The sequence below is a fragment of the Eschrichtius robustus genome, chromosome 17 (genome assembly GCF_028021215.1).
Source record: "Eschrichtius robustus isolate mEscRob2 chromosome 17, mEscRob2.pri, whole genome shotgun sequence".
Classification (NCBI taxonomy): domain Eukaryota; kingdom Metazoa; phylum Chordata; class Mammalia; order Artiodactyla; family Eschrichtiidae; genus Eschrichtius; species Eschrichtius robustus.
In genome coordinates, this window is record NC_090840.1 from 13,029,795 (window position 1) to 13,048,067 (window position 18,273).

General features: G+C 39.4%; 1 protein-coding gene and 1 pseudogene across 15 annotated transcripts in view; both read left to right on the forward strand.

Moving 5' to 3' along the window:
- Positions 1 to 18,273, forward strand: part of CSPP1 (centrosome and spindle pole associated protein 1) — a 221,899-nt gene that overhangs the window by 104,803 nt on the left and 98,823 nt on the right. For 7 of the 15 annotated variants that reach the window (XM_068525679.1, XM_068525690.1, XM_068525681.1 and 4 more), the window contains exons 1-3: positions 2,367 to 2,455; positions 11,683 to 11,791; positions 13,913 to 14,012. In XM_068525679.1, coding sequence (XP_068381780.1) covers positions 11,693 to 11,791; positions 13,913 to 14,012 — 199 coding nt within the window. In that variant the 5' untranslated portion in view covers positions 2,367 to 2,455; positions 11,683 to 11,692. Of the gene's footprint in view, positions 1 to 2,348; positions 2,456 to 11,682; positions 11,792 to 13,912; positions 14,025 to 18,273 lie in introns of those variants that run through there. The other 8 variants (XM_068525676.1, XM_068525684.1, XM_068525688.1 and 5 more) reach the window with 3 other exon arrangements.
- Positions 227 to 993, forward strand: LOC137751363 (eukaryotic translation initiation factor 4 gamma 2 pseudogene; annotated as a pseudogene).

Below are 18,273 nucleotides of genomic sequence, written 5' to 3' on the forward strand. Positions count from 1 at the left end.
TGAAATAATGTATTTGTTTACTTGGAAGTTTTTTTTTCACTGTAAGCTTCAGAGTGCAGGGCACTCCGCTCTGAGTTGTATCCTCTACTCCTAGAAAGGTGTGTGACATTTAGTTAAGACAAAAACATTAGAATTCTGGAGTCCACAACCCCCGCCTGAGGTTTTTGACATTAACGTCCATTTGAAGATAATTTGTCTTTCAAACCCTCATACAAAGTATTTTTCCTCTCTTCTTACTTTGTCTTCAGCAATTAGCTAACTTACAAGATCGAGAATGGTTAACAGAGCTTTTCCAACAAAGCAAGGTCAATATGCAGAAAATGCTCCCAGGAATTGATCAGAATAAGGACCGCATGTTGGAGATCTTGGAAGGAAAGGGACTGAGTTTCTTATTCCCACTCCTCAAATTGGAGAAGGAACTGTTAAAGCAAATAAAGTTGGATCCATCCCCTCAAACTATATATAAGTGGATTAAAGACAACATGTCTTCCAAACTTCATGTAGATAAAAGATCTGTGAACATCTTAATGCCTAGCATCTTACATTTCTAGTGAAGTAAACCCACCCAGTGATGAAACAGAGTCTTCCTCTGCTCCTTCCAAAGAACAGAGCAGGAAAAACAACTGCTTCTTTCCTTCAAGCCAGTAATGCAGAAATTCCTTCATGATCACGTTGAGCCACAAGTCACTGCCCTCTATGCTCTTCAGGTGCACTGCTACAATAGCAGCTTCCCGAAAGGCATGTTACTCCGCTTTTTTTTTCACTTCTATGACATGGAAATTATTGAAGAAGAAGCTTTCTTGGCTTGGAAAGAAGATATAACCCGAGTTTACAGGGAAAGGCAAGGCTTTGTTCCAGGTGAATCAGTGGCTAACCTGGCTAGAAACTGCTGAAGAAGAATCAGAGGAAGAAGCTGACTAAAAGAACCAGCCAAAGCCTTAAGTTGTGCAAAACATACTGTTGATATGTTGTAACTGCATTTGACCTAACCACTGCGAAAGTTCATTCCACTGTAATGTTTTCACAATATTTAAAGCACGTCAGTTAGTATTTCCTTCTGCATAAGGTTTTTTTGTAGTGTAATGTCTTAATCATAGTCTACCATCAAATATTTTAGGAGTATCTTTAATGTTTAGATAGTATATTAGCAGCATGCAGTAATTACATCGTAATTTCTCAGGCAGAGGCAGTCTATTGCAAGGACCTTCTTTGCTGCCAGTTATCATAGGCTGTTTTCAGTTAGAAAACTGAAGAGCAACAATGAATACTGTAGAAATGCACTTTGCTCGGTAATACTTGAGTTGTTGCAATATTTGATTATCCATTTGGTTGTTACAGAAAAATTCTTAACTGTAATTGATGGTTGCTGCTGTAATAGTATATTGCCTGTATTTCTACCTTTAGTGATGGGCTTTATGTGGTAGATTTTAATAACCTTGAGCCTGGGCAAGTGCACAAGTCTTTTAAAAAGAAACATGGTTTACTTGCACAAAACTGATCGGTTTTGAGAGATCGTAAATGCCCTTGAAGTGGTCTTTGTGGGTGTGAAACAGATGGTGGGAATTTGAATTGCTCCCTCTTATTATAGTATTGAAATTAAGTCTACTTAATTTATCAAGTCATGTTCGTGCCCTGATTTTATATACTTGTATCTATCAATAAACATTGTGATACTTGGAAAAAAACCCCAAACCATTAGAATTATGGAGTCCACACCCCCGCCTGAGGTTTTTGACATTAACTTCCATTTGAAGATAATTTGTCTTTCAAACCCTTATACAAAGTAACTTAAGATAAAGGACTCTTAGTCCCACTGTCCTGGGACGACAGAGATCTCTTTTCTAGCGGTAGTATATGGCCACTAAATATTGGGGTGAACTGAATATGTTGAAATTAGTAGTAAAAGCCTAGGACAAAACGTTGACCAGACTGCTGGGAGAGCAGTGATGCCCCGGAGAGGTATGCCAACAGTTTTTCTATCACTACCAAACCTACCCTTCCCCCGCCCCCCCACCAAGCTCTGACCCAGGCCGGCTGGGGCTTGGAAGGTTTGGAGGGGACAGAATCAATTTAGCCTGGGGACGTGTCCCCCACGGTTTAACAGTCTCCAGGCGGAGCAGGGGAACCAGGTGTCTGAGTACCCAGGCCAGGTGCAGGCGAGCCCTGCGAACTGCCGGGCGTCCTGCGGCCTCCGGGGCGGCAGGGGGCGCCCCCGGCCGCGTGGCCTTGCCCCGCGGCCGTAGTGGGGCGGGGCCGCGCTTGGCCGTTGGCGAAGGGCGGGCGGAGGGCTCGGCCTGAGAGGCGGAGCGTGGGCCAGGCAGCCTGTCACCTTGTTTCTGCGCTGGGCGACCGCCGCCACTTTTTCGGACCGCGAAGAGCCTCACTAGAGCGCTGTGCGTCTCCCCGACGCAAGCCCGGGAGCCCGCTTTCCTGAGTAAGAGTCCGTCGGCCGCAGGTGGGCAGCGGGCCTGGTGGGGTGTGGCCGGGGCTGGGTTCTCGGCCCTGGGGCGAGGGCAGGGCCTCGCAGTGGGCGGAGGTCTCGCGGCTGCTAGGCTGGCCGAGGTCCCGGGGTAACGGGGTAGGGGTAGGGGTTCCTCGCCGACTGAGGTCTCGCGGCCGCCGGGCTAGGGGCGGTGCCCGAGTTACGGGGTTGGAGTCTAGCAGCAGCAGGGCCGGGGACCCGGGACCGGGTCGGGGTCTCGCTGCAACCTGGCTGGGGGGCGGTGCCCGGTTTCCGGGGACGGGGCTCACTGTGCGTGAGGGTCTCGCTGTTGCAAGGCCGGCCCGGGGCGGTGCCTTGGTTGTGCGGTCTGGACTCGGGTCTGGACCCCAGGGCCGCAGCTGCAGCCGCCGCCTCGGGTGCTGTTGAGACCCGGTTGCCTGACAACGCGCTGACGTTTCCTAAGGAGGCCGCCACCCACAGGGCCCAGAGACCAGTTGTGCCTCGGTTTTCGTGCCTTACCTCCCCATCAGCAGCTCTCCGCTGCTTGCCTAAGCCTTCCGAAGCACCTTTCCTTTTACTCGGTGCTGGTTAGTGGTTAACGTTTATTGAGTGCTTGTGCACCCAACGCTGCTTCTCAGTGCTTTGCTTTGCAAGTAAAATTTAATTACCACAGCCCTGTGAGGTCGGTGCTGTTATTATCCTGTTTCCCTTCGGCTCCTTGAGCTTGAACCTCTTCTTTCTAATTGTCTTGATTTTAGCATTGTTACCTGGGATTGGAATCCCTTTTTTAGTAAATGTTAGCAATGGGATTCATCTTTTGAGAGAGGCTGGCTCTCAAGATTATAGGATTAAGAAGTTTAGCTTGGATTTTTGGGAAGACTAATTTCTTTTCTTCCTTCCTTCCTTCTTTCCTTCCTTCTTTTGTTGGGGGGAGACTAATTTCTAAAGTAAACCACTACCTAGTTTCCAAACACCTCGGGAAATGCTAGAGCCAAATAGTAACCAATATGAGTTTGTAAAAAGCCAATTATTCTCAGAGAGGTTCAACTTTATATGAAAGAATGGCTTTTCATGTTGACAAGCAAAAAGGAATCCCATGGTAACCAACAGGATGCTGCTTTCTTTTCTGCATATTTTTTCTTACTAGGAGTAAACTGACTTTCTGCTGGTTAAGTTTATGCTGAATGCTCCCTAGGGATGAAATTTTGGGTCTCCTGCAGTACAGATAACCTACTGGAAGGGAGGTAAATTGATAAGGTAAATTGAAAAGGGGTGCTTTCAGTATAGTGTTTCTCAAATGAAGTTTTTAGACATGTGATTTAACTATTACAAACTTCGAGCAGATTTCAGATTATCCTTTAACGGAATTCTCACTTAAGTTCTGATTACTTTCCAGAGTAGGAGACAGAAGTGTTTGAATAAATGTTTCGGCAATTTTGCATAACCTAAAGGTTATCTAATTTATGTTACTGTCCTTAGTCACCATTTATGATGTATTATTAACAGCTGCTAACAGACTTAGTTGTGCCTTTATATATTTGCGCTCTCTCTGTATCCTAACCCTCAACCTCCTTTCTCCCCCCAGTAACATGGTATTTACTTCTTAGCAACATTTAGAGGGTTTTGTCAAAATTTGGATGTGCCCTTGGAGGTTGCTCATGTGGATGTCATCTGCCAGGAGAAAAAGATTGAGCACCTTTCATTTGGTGGAAAGATCTCCAGATGGGTGGGAAATGAGAAACATAGTCCTGGTTCAGCTCATCCCTCCCTCTCTTTCTTTTAAGGCTTTTTCACAGGCTTCCCCCTGCACCCCACAGCCATATGTAATCACACCCTGCTAATTCTGTTCTCCTGTGTTAGGGTCTCTTTCCTGCCAACCTCTTCTTTTATAGCTTTAAGGATTATTTTAAAAACTGCTAACCCTTTTTTCTCCAGCCTGGACTCTACTCTGAATTCCAGACTTATTCAAATTGTTTTCTTGATGCTGCTACTGGGTCCTATATGGGTGGGTATCAGTCCCTAACTCCCAGTCTGGCTAGACTGAGCCACTGTGACAGGGGACATAATCTTGTCGAAATTTGAGGGCAAAGGATCATATTTTATACTTTTCATCCCCCTAACATCTTGAACAGTGTCCTCCTTTGGGATGGGAGTTATTTTCCATTCCTAATTCTATAGAGGGGTGGGAATTTGCACTTCCTGGAGAGGGCAAAGGATGGGAGGAACATTTCCCCTTCTCTTTGTGATTGGTGAGATTGGGAAAAGGAATTGGGCATACTCAGTTCTTTCTGGATCCTCTCTGTTTATTAGATTGACTCAGGCTTTGCAGAATGAGTATGTTCTGGTCTGCTTATATTTTCATCTATATAATAAGCACGAAGGGCCTAAGTTTAAGATTTAAAGATGTTGATTTGGATTATGATAAACAAGTATCAATTATTGGCGATTTGAATCCCAGTGTACTTTGGAGGCTTTTTAAAAAAAAGTGAGTACTGATGTATACAAAGAATTTAACTGAGTTAACCCAATAAAATGTACTTAGAATATTCCTTTCCCCTAATGAGAATTAATAAAACAGCTATGATTTATTGATTTCTGAGTGTCAAAGGTGCCATACATTTTGTATCATTTTTTCTTCATAGCAGCTCTAGAGTAGATACTTTCATTTTACAGATGAAGAAACTGAGGGATAGAGAGGTTAAGGAACACATTGAGGTCAATCACATAGAGTCAATTAGTGATGAAATTGGTTTCAAATCCATGTCTTTCAGTTAAACTGATTTTCTGAAAACTATTTATCATCTACATACTATGTACACAGCTACTGGGGGGGGGGGGAACCTGGTAATAATATCTTGGAAAAAGTGTGAGTGATGTTATATTTTAGAGTGAAGAATAAAGAATCCCATTTAGGTTTCCTTAAGCTGATCTTTCTTATAACTTAATCTTTAAATTGTAAACATTTTTACTCTATTTTGTACTTAGGCTGTATCCATTAATTCAATTTCTGTGATTCATTAAGTAATTCTTGAATAATTTTGTAGTTGAAATATGTTTTATATAAGTTGTCACATGTTTTTAGGAGTGAGAAGGAGAAAAATGGCCATGACAGCTAGAGGATGGCCTGTACTATCACCAAGGCCTTGGTGTTGCTAGGAACTGGCCTGACAATACTGCTTAGCTTGGTGTTCTTCTGTTGAAGATAAGCAATTGCACAGAAAATCAACATCAGATAAAGCTGCTCTGTGTCCATGATGGAGCAAGAGAAAAACAGTACCACTCCATAGTTATGTCCAAACATAGACGAAACATGAATGTTGTCCCAGCCACAAAATGCCAGACACCTCTCCCAATTGAGTATGATTGCTGCTGCTTTACTAGTTACAGCTTTAGCCTCCCTGTGGGTGAGATTTACTAAGATGTCCAATCAAAGAATTATGCTCACTTCCTGACAGCATTTAATCCTGAGCAGGGCTCTGCTCCCTTAAACCCTCCCCCAAATCACCTAATACAAGCCCCAAACCTGTAAGTCTTTTCTAACACCTTTTTTTTTTAAAATTTTATTTATTTATTTATTTATTTATTTATTTATTTATTTATGGCTGTGTTGGGTCTTCGTTTCTGTGCGAGGGCTAATTAAATGTGTACTTATATTAGAGATAATGTGTACTTATATCTGATAAATTTCATGTTTTAGCTATGGCGTGTTTTATGCTCACTACCACTGTTTAAAAATGTGTTTTATTGTGTGATTACTGTGATGTGAAATCAATTCTAGAATTTATAATTGATGTTAAATTATTATAGTAAAGGGAAATTCAAATATCTGTAAATTCAAAGTCTGGTTAAAACTAAGAAGAGAACATGTTAAACTAATAATTGTTAACAGACGTTAGATAGCTCAGAGTGAAAGAGGCCTGTTAAACATTTTAGTTTTTTTAGATTTTTTTTAATACATTTATTTATTTATTTTTTAGCACCTTTAATTATTATTTATTTATTTATTTTTTGGGCTGTGTTGGGTGTTCGTTTCTGTGTGAGGGCTTCCTCTAGCTGCGGCAAGCGGGGGCCACTCTTCATTGCGGTGCGTGGGCCTCTCACTATCGTGGCCTCTCTCGTTGCGGAGCACAGGCTCCAGACGCGCAGGCTCAGTAATTGTGGCTCATGGGCCCAGTTGCTCCGTGGCATGTGGGATCCTCCCAGACCAGGGCTCGAACCCGTGTCCCCTGCATTAGCAGGCAAGCTCTCAACCACTGCGCCACCAGGGAAGCCCTGTTTTTTTTTAGATTTAATGACATTTCTGTTTAAATTCTTCATGAAATCTTATAGCAAATTATATTATTATGTATGTATTATCCCACCATTATCTTTTATTTCTTTCAGACATAAACTATTTAGGGAAATTAGGGGATTTTAAGAAGTGATTTTCTTTAACTTGAAAACTCTGTTTGCTGTTGAACTGTTTTGAATTTTTACTAGGAAAAATCTTTTGTGACAAATTGCACTTTAAAAATGGCTAAAGTATATTAACTTTTCTTGGTTTGTAATATATTTTACTAAGGCCGTATTTTAAAATCATTGTTCTTTTTGGAAGTAAATAATAGAATGAAGTTCACATTATGTACTACTTAACCGATATAAGTTTCAGCATATTTCTTTTAGGTAAAACTTGCTTTTCTGCATTTTTACAAATTATTATTGTCCTCCAAACATTAAATTCAGTGGATGCTTTTTTCTCTAGCTCTTGCATTTGATATCGTTTACTACTTTTTTTCTTGTATCTTTTTTTTTTCCTCTGCAAATTATGTTGACTGGGTTTTGCTTTATACCCTCTTTTAATTATTCCTTCTTTGTACTTTTTTTCCAGCTTCAATTCTTCTGTTACCCCCTCAAGTGAACATTCCCATCATTTAGTTCTGGGTCATCTTTTTTCACTGTATACCTTCATTTACCACAGCTTCAACTATTATTTTTAAAATTGTTGACTTTTAAATAAACATTTCTAATGTGGTTCTCTTGAATTTGAGTCTTGAATCTGCTGGACATTTCCATTAGCATGTCTGACTAGCTGTAACTTAACACAGCTAAAGCAAACCTTTCCACACCAGCCAGCTTCTTCTGACTTATTTTTGTCCAGGATTCTATTCACGTTTAGTTTCCAGGACTTAAAACTTTGGTCATCACTGGCTCCTTTCTTGCCACACATTGGATTAGTCACTAAGTTTTATGGGTTTTTGAAAGATGTATTTAAAAAAAATTAGTTTCAGTGAGGAAAGGATAGTCTTTTCAAAAAATGGTGCTGAAATAATTTCCATATGCAAACAAAATTGAACCTTGATGACCCTTGCCTTACACTGTTTGCAAAAATTAACTTGAAATGGATCATAGATATAAGATGTAAGAAATAATACATGTAAGAGAGAAACTTATAAAACTTCTAAAAGAAAACATAGAAGAAAATATTTGTGATCTCAGGTTAGGCAAAAACTTACATAGGATACAAAAAGCACAAACAATTGATGAAAAATTGATGAAAAATGGATAAATTGGACTTCATAAAATTTAAAAACTTTTGCTCTTAAGAAGACATCACCACACATGTTTATAGCAGCTTTATTTATAATTGTCAAAATCTGGAAGCAGCCAAGCTGGCCTTCAGTGGGGTAAAGGAATGGATAAATCGTGGTACATCCAGACAGTGGAATACTATTCAGCACTAAAAAGAAATGAACTAGCAAGCCATGAAAAGACAATGAGAAACCTTAGTAGTACGTGTAAGTGAAATAAGCCAATCTGAATAGGCTACATACTGTATAGTTACAACCATATGACATTCTGGAAAAGGCAAAACTATGGCGACATTAAAAAGTCAGTGATTGCCAGAGATTAGAGGGGAGGGAGGAGTGAATAGGTGGAGCACAGAGTACTTTCAGGGCAGTGAAACAACTCTATATGATACAGTAAAGGTAGATACATAGCATACATATGTCCAAACCCATAGAATGTTCAACACCAAGAGTGAACCCTGATTTAAACTGTGGACTTAAGGTGATAATGATGTGACAATGTAGGTTCATCAGTTGTAACAAATGCACCATTCTGGTGGAGGATATTGATAATGGGGGAGACTATGCATGAGTCAGGGCAGAGGATATATGGGAAACCTGTACCTTATGCTCAGTTTTGTTGTAAACCTAAAACTGCTCTAAAAAATAAAGTATTAAAAAAAGAAGACATTATTAAGAAAATTTAAAAACAAACCACAGACTTGGAGAAAATATTTACAAAACATGTTTGATGAAGGACTTGTATCCAGTGTGCATAAAATTTTTTTTTACATCTCAATAAGAAAACAATTTTAAAAATGGGCAGAAGATTTGAAGACATTGTGCCAATGGTTATATATATGGATATATGAATAACGACATGAAAAGATGCTCAACATCATAGTCATTAGAGAAATGCAAATTAAAACCACAATGAGATACTTCTATATACCCAATAGAATGGCTATCAAAAAGACTGAATATACCAAGCATTAGTGAGGATATATAGAAATTACAACCCTCATACGCTGCTGGTTGGAATGAGAGGAACAGTTTGGCAGTTCCTCACAGCGTTAAACAGAGTTACAGATAACTCAGCAATTCCATCCTAGGTATCTATCAAAGAGAATTGAAAACACACAAAAGCCTCTAAACGTTCATAGCAGCATTATTCTTTTCTTTTTTAAAAAAAATTAACTAATTAATTTATTTTTGGCTGTGTTGGGTCTTGGTTGTTGCGCGTGGGCTTTCTCTAGTTGCAGTGAGTGGGGGCTACTCTTTGTTGCGGTGCATGGGCTTCTCATTGAGGTGGCTTCTCTTGTTGTGGAGCATGGGCTTTAGGCGCGTGGGCTTCACTAGTTGTGTCACGTGGGCTCAGTAGTTGTGGCTCGCAGGCTCTAGAGTGCAGGCTCAGTAGTTGTGGCACACGAGCTTAGTTGCTCCGCGGCATGTGGGATCTTCCCACACCAGGGCTCGAACCTGTGTCCCCTGCATTGGCAGGTGGATTCTTAACCACTGTGCCACCAGGGAAGCCCCAATAGCAGCATTATTCTTAAGTAAGCCCCAAAATAGAAGCAACTCAAATGTCTAGCAATGTGTGAATAATAAACAAAATATGATATTTCCATATAATTGAATACTATTTAGCAATAAAAAACAACTACTTACTGATAGATGCAACTACAAGGATGAATCTTGGAAACATTACATTAAGTGAAAGAAGCCAACACAAAAGACTACATCTTATATGATCTATTTATATTAAATTTCCAGATTAGGCAAAATTATAGAGACAGAAAACATCTTACAGTGCCTGAGCCAGGGGTGGGAGTGAAGATTGACTACAGAGGGGCATGAGAGAACTTTTTTGGGTGATGGAAGTATGCTTGTGGTAATAATTGTACAACTGTATGAATTTACTAAAACTTATGGAACCTTTCACTAAAATGGGTGAATTTTATGGCATATAAGTTATTCCTCAAAAAATCAACAACTTATGATTTTAAAAATCCAAGACTTACTGAAAAAAAATAAGAATTCATGAGTTCTTACTTATAATAAGCTGAAAATAAATATGCACAAAGGAAGGGCTCTTTAGAATAGAATGATTAGTGCCAACTTGTAAATGTATATGCAGGGAGTGGTGGAATTGAAAAGTTAGCATTTTGCAGGCATCTAGAATCAAAGATTAGATCAATTAAGAATCACCAATTGATGCTAAATCTTGGAAATTTTCATCAAGAGCAGGATATTTGCATGGCCTAAAAATATCTTTTTATAGACTGCTTATTAGTTACAAGGAAACAGTAATGCAGAAATCAGTCTTGACCACCATGCAATAAAAAATAACATCACTAGTAAAGAGCAGGTGGACATGTGTCTTTAATTGTTGACACCTTTAGGACACATCACCACCCATGTAATATTTCTTCTGACAATGTATAACCTGAATTTACTCATGAAGAAACATCAGGCAGACTCCAAATAAGGACTGTTCTATTAAAAAGAGTGGGTGGTGGATGGGCGGTATCAAAAAATATTAGTGTCATAAAAGACAAAGTAAGGGTGTAGAAATGTTCCAAATTAAAGAAGGCTAAAGAGACGTAACAATGAAATGCTGTACCCAACCTAGACTGGATCCTGAACTGGAGAGAGAGAAAAATATTCTATAGAGGACACTATTAGGTCAGGTGAGGACACTGGAACATGGACAGTAGATTAAAAAATCAATGTTACTGAAGTTGACAAATACATTGAGGTTATGTAAAAGAATAATTCTTTTTTTTTAAAATTTTTAAATTTTAAAAATTTATTTATTTTTGGCTGCATTGGGTCTTCGTTGCTGCTTGCGGGCTTTCGCTAGTTGCAGTGAGCAGGGGCTACTCTTTGTTGCAGTGTGCAGTCTTCTCGTTGCTGTGGCTTCTCTTGTTGCCGAGCACGGGGCTCTAGGCACATGGGCTTCAGTAGTTGTGGCGCGTGGGCTCAGTAGTTGTGGCTCGTGGGCTCTAGAGGGCAGGCTCAGTAGTTGTGGCTCACGGGCTTAGTTGCTCCGCGGCATGTGGGATCTTCCCGGACCAGGGCTCGAACCCGTGTCCCCTGCATTGGCAGGCGAATTCTTAACCACTGCGCCACCAGGGAAGCCGGAGAATAATTCTTAATACACACTGAAACGTTTAGGGGTAAAGGACTAGGATATATGTAATTCACCCTCTGAATGACCTTAGAAAAAATTGAGTAAAGAGAACAAACTTGTGTGTGCAAAGGTAAACCAAGTGTTGCAAAATCTTAGCAATAGGGAATGGATAAGGAGTATGCAGGTGTTCTTTATACTATTCATATTGTAACTTTTTTGTAAGTTCAAAATTACCTCCAAATAGTAAAAGAAACTTTAGAAGAAAGTGCTTTGACTTCAGGGATTTTTTGGTGTATATGTGTGGATGGTGGTGGTGGTTCGTTTTCTTTTTTATTTCTTTACTGATATTTTAAAGTAGGTTGTAGGTTTTGGGGGAGTTGGGATTGAAAGCAGGTAGGCAAATTTCATTCAAGCTTGTTTGAAGTTCTCAATTTGATAACTGAGATTGAATACTAAATGTAGACTAAGCCTGCATGTTAATAATTAGCCTAAAGATATGCTGATATAGCTATGCTCACTGAAGGGTTTTAAAAAATTTATTAAAAAAATTTTTTTTTTAGTATCTACAAAATGGCTGATAACTTGGATGAATTTATTGAAGAGCGAAAAGCCAAATTGGCCAGAGACAAAGCAGAATTGGAAAGTGATCCACCTTACATGGAAATGAAGGTAATTCAATTTTTTAAAGAATCAGTATCTTAAACATTTTTGAAATCTACAAAACTAAATTTATTAGAATAGTTTTTTTGTGTGTATTTTTCAGAATATACATTTGTTAAAATGTTTCTGAAAGTGAAAAAGCTTTCCTACTTTTTTTTAAAATTAATTAATTAATTAATTTATGGCTGTGTTGGGTCTTAGTTTCTGTGCGAGGGCTTTCTCCAGTTGTGGAGAGCGGGGGCCACTCTTCATCGCGGTGCGCGGGCCTCTCACTATCGTGGCCTCTCTTGTTGCGGAGCACAGGCTTCAGACGTGCAGGCTCAGTAGTTGTGGCTCACGGGCCTAGTTGCTCCGTGGCATGTGGGATCTTCCCAGACCAGGGCTCGAACCCGTGTCCCCTGCATTGGCAGGCAGATTCTCAACCACTGCGCCACCAGGGAAACCCAAAGCTTTCCTACTTTTGATAGTTATTGAGACTGTTCTGGGCTCTGAGAATATAGCACTAATCTAGACAGATGTGGCACTTTCTCTCGTGGGCTCAGTGTATGTAAAAAGATATAGAATGTAGATTAATCTATGCCATATGGTCCATCCTAATTAGAGTAATCGTATATATTGGCTTGCGCAAGACGCTTTGCTTGTTGTCCCAGTGTGTCGTCTGGTTTAAGCATTTGTCCTGGACAAAGTTATCCTGATTGAAATGATAAAATATATGGACACCCTAATTATATAGGAATTTTACTTATATATCTAATATTTATTATGGGCTAACTATGGATGAGGCATAGTCTTTAGAGGTTAAATTGATACTTTGCATGAATCTATGAGATAAGTAGTTATTATTGTCATTTTCCAAATGAGTAAACTGAGGCATGGTGACGTTAAGTAATGAGACTTAGGTGACAGAGTTAGTAGAACTAGGCTTTGATCCCTGGCAGCCTGAATCCAGTGCTTGTTCTCTTCACCGTCGCACTAGTTTGCTTTCCTTCCGTAATATCTGCCTTGTACAAGGAGCTGTGCCAAGGAATTCACATGTATTACATCATTTAATCATAAAATCCCAGTGAAGTAGGCTGAATTTTTGTTGTTTTACAGATCCAGAAAGTGAGGCTTAAAGGGGTTAAGTAATTTGTCCAGGTACACACAGTAGTGGATTCTAGATTGGAACCTTCATGTGTCCAGCTCCACAGTTTATGCTCTTTTTTTTTTTTTTTTTTTAATTAATTAATTTATTTATTTATTTTTGGCTGTGTTGGGTCTTCGTTGCTGCATGCGGGCTTTCTCTAGTTGCGGCGAGTGGGGGCTACTCTTCCTTGCAGTGCGCGGGCTTCTCATTGCAGTGGCTTCTCTTGTTGTGGAGCACGGGCTCTAGGCACACGGGCTTCAGTAGTTGTGGCACGCGGGCTCAGTAGTTGTGGCTCGTGGGCTCTAGAGTGCAGGCTCAGTAGTTGTGGCACATGGGCTTAATTGCTCCACGGCATGTGGGATCTTCCCGGGCCAGGGCTCGAACCTGTGTCTCCTGCATTGGCAGGCGGATTCTTAACCACTGTGCCACCAGGGAAGCCCCAGTTTATGCTCTTAACCACTCTCCAGTACTTAGGACTAGCTGACAGTGTACAGCTTTATTATAATTTCTAATATTATAGTAGATAGGTAATAATCTTTAAGTCTTAGGTCAAGTATCACCCACTCAATCAGGCCTTGCACTCCCTCCCTCATCATTTCTGGGACTCCTCACACTGTTCTATTTCTTTCTATTGCTCCTCTGTATCACTCGCTACATATACCATAATCTAATTACGTATTATGTTTATTGTTTGTCGCCACAGTAGTTTATAAACTCTGTGATGGCAGAGATTCTTTTGTATTTTTTTCACTCATATGTTTTTGATGCCCAGGACAGTGCCTGTTTCAGGAACTCAGTGAGTATTTGTTGACAAGTCAGTGAGCTAAATAATAGAACATTGCAATATTAAATACCTTTGGTTAACTCCTCAAACCTTACATTTAAATTTCTTCTGTGGTGTACCATGTAATTTCATCAAGTTGTTTAATAAAAGTACTGAGATTAATTGTAAATTTTGTGGGTTTTTTTCCCCTCTGATTCTGTAAATATTATGTCTCTTTCAGGGAACAGCATCAGAGAAGCTTTCTGAAAACAGTAAAATATTAATCTCCATGGCTAAGGAAAACATACCACCAAACAGTCAACAGACCAAGGGTTCCTTAGGTATGTCATTAGGTATGCTAAACTGATTTTAAGATATTCTTAGCAGGCTGTCATGAAAGAGCTTTGTCTTGTCAGAAAAAAAGGTAAATTTGGAATCCTAGTTAATAACCCTTTCCTTTCTGGAATCTTACATGTGACAGTATGGTCTACATATGAAATATAATGTATACTGAGAACCTTCTTCCCATTTTAACTGTTATTGTCTTGGTTATGATTTATAGAAATCATAGCAATAAGTATGTATCAAAATTGAAAATTTTGAATGGAATTTGTGTGTGAGAGAGAGTGTGTTAATTGTGGAATAAACGTGGTGGACTTGTTTTTATTTAAAAATCAAAGACATATGCTTAAAGGATATAAAATACTATTGATGACTATATTAGAATTGTAAATAAGTTAATATTTAGCTATATTGAGTCTTTGGTTATGGTTTGGTGTGAAAATATTTGGGAAAGTTTACCTCATTTTGGCTTGTTGGTAGGTGTACATTTTTTTTTCAAAGAAAATGTATGAATATTTTAAAAGTGTATCTTGTGAATTACTGATGACGACTGAAACTTTTTCACGTAAAGGAAGTCAAATATGATGAGTTGCATTTGGTTAAAGCATTGTTCTCATGTGGATGATTTTTCATGGCCATGGGTATACTCCTAAATTGTTAGCTGCTTTGCATTTGTATTCCACTGGGAATACAAGGGAATGTTGGCCAAGAGACTGAGTAGATAGTGGGCTCTCTGTCTCTACTAGAAAAACAGCTCAAAGTGAATGCCATACTTTTAGTATCTCATATATAGATAATGCTTTCCATTCTGAGTCTGTCACAAATTATTGGCCAATATACAGGTTTAGTGAACTTAAGCATTATATTTTGGTTAAGTGCCTTAATCTCTAAGGCACTCAGTTTCTTTATCTGTAACATAAAGAAGTTGGATTATCTTCTAGCCCTAAATTTTTATGGATTGAAAAATTTAATTATTCCAACAGATAATGTTTTTAAAAGTTTGATAGTATGTTCTCTCAAGCACTAAGGTCAGACAGAATCACTGAAATTCTGGAGTTACAGGTTGCTTTGGACTGCGGCTCTCATGCCTTTGCAACCTGTCACAAGTTATTTAAGCTCTTTGTTTCCTCGTCTTAAGAATTGCGTCTATCTTAAAAGCTTATTGTGGCAATAATTGAATACATATGAAAAGATGACTGGCACATAATTGGTGGATAATAAATTTTAATTTCCTGACTTCTTTCACATTTTTTTAAACTAGGTTTTTTATTTTTAAGAATTATATTAAAAATTATTCTTTGACTATTACATTCACAAATGATGGAGAGTTTAAAGTCCAACTTACAGTCAATGACTTCTCCCTCTTCCTTAATTGGTATCCCTTAGGGCTCTGTCCTAGGCCTCCTTTTCATTTCATATACTTCCTGAATGACTCATTCACTCACAGGGCTTTATTTATCATCAGTGCGTTCATTACTCCTAAATCTCTATCCCTAGTTCCCATTGCTTTTATGAACTCCAGACCCATATATCTAATATTTTAATATCTGTCCTTGGATGTTGTGAGTTCAGAATCAACATGTGCAAAATGAACTTTACTCCTCTCAGACTTTTACTGAGCTGGCTGCGTGGTCATCCTCGACTCCTCTCTTCCTTTTTGTATCCCATAGCAAATAATTAGGTAGTTCAGTTGATTCTAACACCTGAACCTCAAATAGGTTTACTGTTCTCTAATACCACAGAGGTTATTTTATGTAGGCCTCCACTGTCTTTCACTTAGATTTTTTTCTAGTGTTCTTTTTGTTTTACAGCCTAGCCTCCTCTACTAAGTCTCTGCACTGCCTGTTGATATCCTTCCAAAAACCAAATCTGATTATGTTAGTCCCTGCTTCAAACCCTTCAATGGCTTCTTGTTTCCTGTATGATAATTTTACTCTTTTATTACTTTTACCAGATTATGTTGGCTGTTCCTGCCTTGTGCTCCTGTGACATTGGCTCTCCCCTTGAAGCATAGTTTTGAACTTGTTCGGCTCTCTGTTTTACCGCAATGGCACACCAGCTTTCCTGCCATTGTCTATTCATTGCTTAACACAGTGTCTGGCATTTCGGTGCTTAGAGAAGATATTTTGAATGAATGAATGAAGGTCCCCATTGCAAAAATAAACAGTTCTGTTAGGTGTGTAGAATTTAATTTTTATGGATTGTTTCTTTTATTGCCAACCGAAGTAATAATTATTTCTGATGCACATTGAATCTTACTGAAGAATAATATATAATTTGACTAATTTTGTACCTTATTAGCCTTCAGTTACTGATTTCTTGTGGGAATAATTGTGGCCTTAAGATTAGGCCAAATGCTTAATTTTTGACATTAGGAAAAATGTAAAATAATTGGGCAACAGAGTTTTCCTTAAGTGGTCTCATCTAGGAATTATAAAACAAGCTGGTCTAAAAAACAAACTGGTCTAAAATTATATATTGAATTAAAGCTCTGTGACACTGTACTTTGAATGAGTAATTAAACATAGTAGCTATCAGTAATATATAAACTGGCAATGTTTGTTTTAGCCAATGAAGACAGTCTATTAATAGCTCATTGTACAGCTGTCACATCAGTGGTACGGCTGTCATGTACCACTACATTTTTATGATTTTGTAAATTCATTTCTGTTAGATGATGATATTCATGGATAATGCTTATCCACTGTGGCTCCTTCTTCCAGCATTTATATAACACCTCTCACAAAAGGATTTGAGGAGCATTACAATGACTTCTGACACCAACTACCCAGATTTAGACCAGACTTCACAGATTAAGACTTCTACAAGTCTTAATCTACAAGACTTCTCTTGCTTCAGATACCAGCTGCAAATTTGGGGTCCACAGGCCACCCTCACTTCTTATTTATTTATTTATTTTATTTTTTGGCTGGATTGGGTCTTAGTTGTGGCACGCAGGATCTTCCTTGTGGCACATGGGATCTTTCGTTGCGGTGTGCGGGCTTCTCTCTAGTTGTGGCGCGCTGGCTCCAGAGTGCGCAGGCTCAGTAGTTGTGGTGTGTGGGCTCTCTAGTTGTGGCGCATGGGCTCTGTAGTTGTGCGTGGGCTCCAGAACGTGTGAGCTCAGTAGGTTGCAGTGCGCGGGCTTAGTTGCCCCGCAGCATGTGGGATCTTAGTTCCCCGTCCAGGGATCGAACTCGCATCCCCTGCATCGGAAGGCAGATTCTTAACCACTGGACCACCAGGGAAGTCCCCATCCTCACTTCTGACCAGCTGTTTCCACCACCTCCTCAAGTTTGATTACTCACTAGAATGACTCCCAGAGCTCAGGAAAGTGCTATGCTTATTATTACAGTTTTATTATAGCAAAAGGATACAAATCAGCCAGCCAAAGGGAGAGATACGTGGGGCCTGGTCTGGCAGCGTCCAAATATGAAGCTTCTGTCAGCCTCAGGGATGTGTCACCCTCCTAGCACATCAGTATGTGACAGTATAGAGTGTTGCCAACCATGATGCTCACCTGAGCTTTGGTGTCCAGAATTTTACTGGAGTTTCATTGTGTAGGCGTGAATGATTGAATCATTGTCCATGTGTCTCAGTCTCCAGACCTTCTGCTTTCCTGAGGTCAGGCTGATGTCATATGGGTCAGAGGTCCAACCCTCCAATTACATGTTTGATCTTTTTGGTGTGACCAGTCCCCGTCTGTGTCATCTCTTTGGCATAAACTAGGGGCTCGTGAGTCACCTTATTGGTATCAACTAAGAGGTATGTTCTGGGGGCCTATCAGGAGTAGCAGAGACACTCTCATCGCTCAGAAAGTTCCAGGAATTTAGAAGTTACCTCCCAGAGACCAGAGACAGAGGCTAGCCAGATTCTTTATTATGTACAGCATGTACGTGGTTTAGTCTGTATAAGCTGATGAAATGGTGTCCTTGATAAGGAGTTAGAATAACTGAGATTTAATGAAATTATGAAAGAATCAGCTGAAAATGATCTGTAAAAGTGAATGATACCTTCCATCTCCCTAAATCATTTCTAGGCATAATACTTGTGATTCTTTTATTTAAAAAATTCTTAGACTTCTCTTACTTAGCTCATTTTCATGTTTAATAACTACTGAAGAGAAATGCTTACATTAATCTTTTAAATTTAGTTCAGTCTTACCTCAGTTAAAGATCATCTCCTAATCCTTTCTCTTCTTTAGAGAAGTTGAACATTTTCCCTTAGACTGGTTGAGCATTATTCCTTTGATTTTGATGT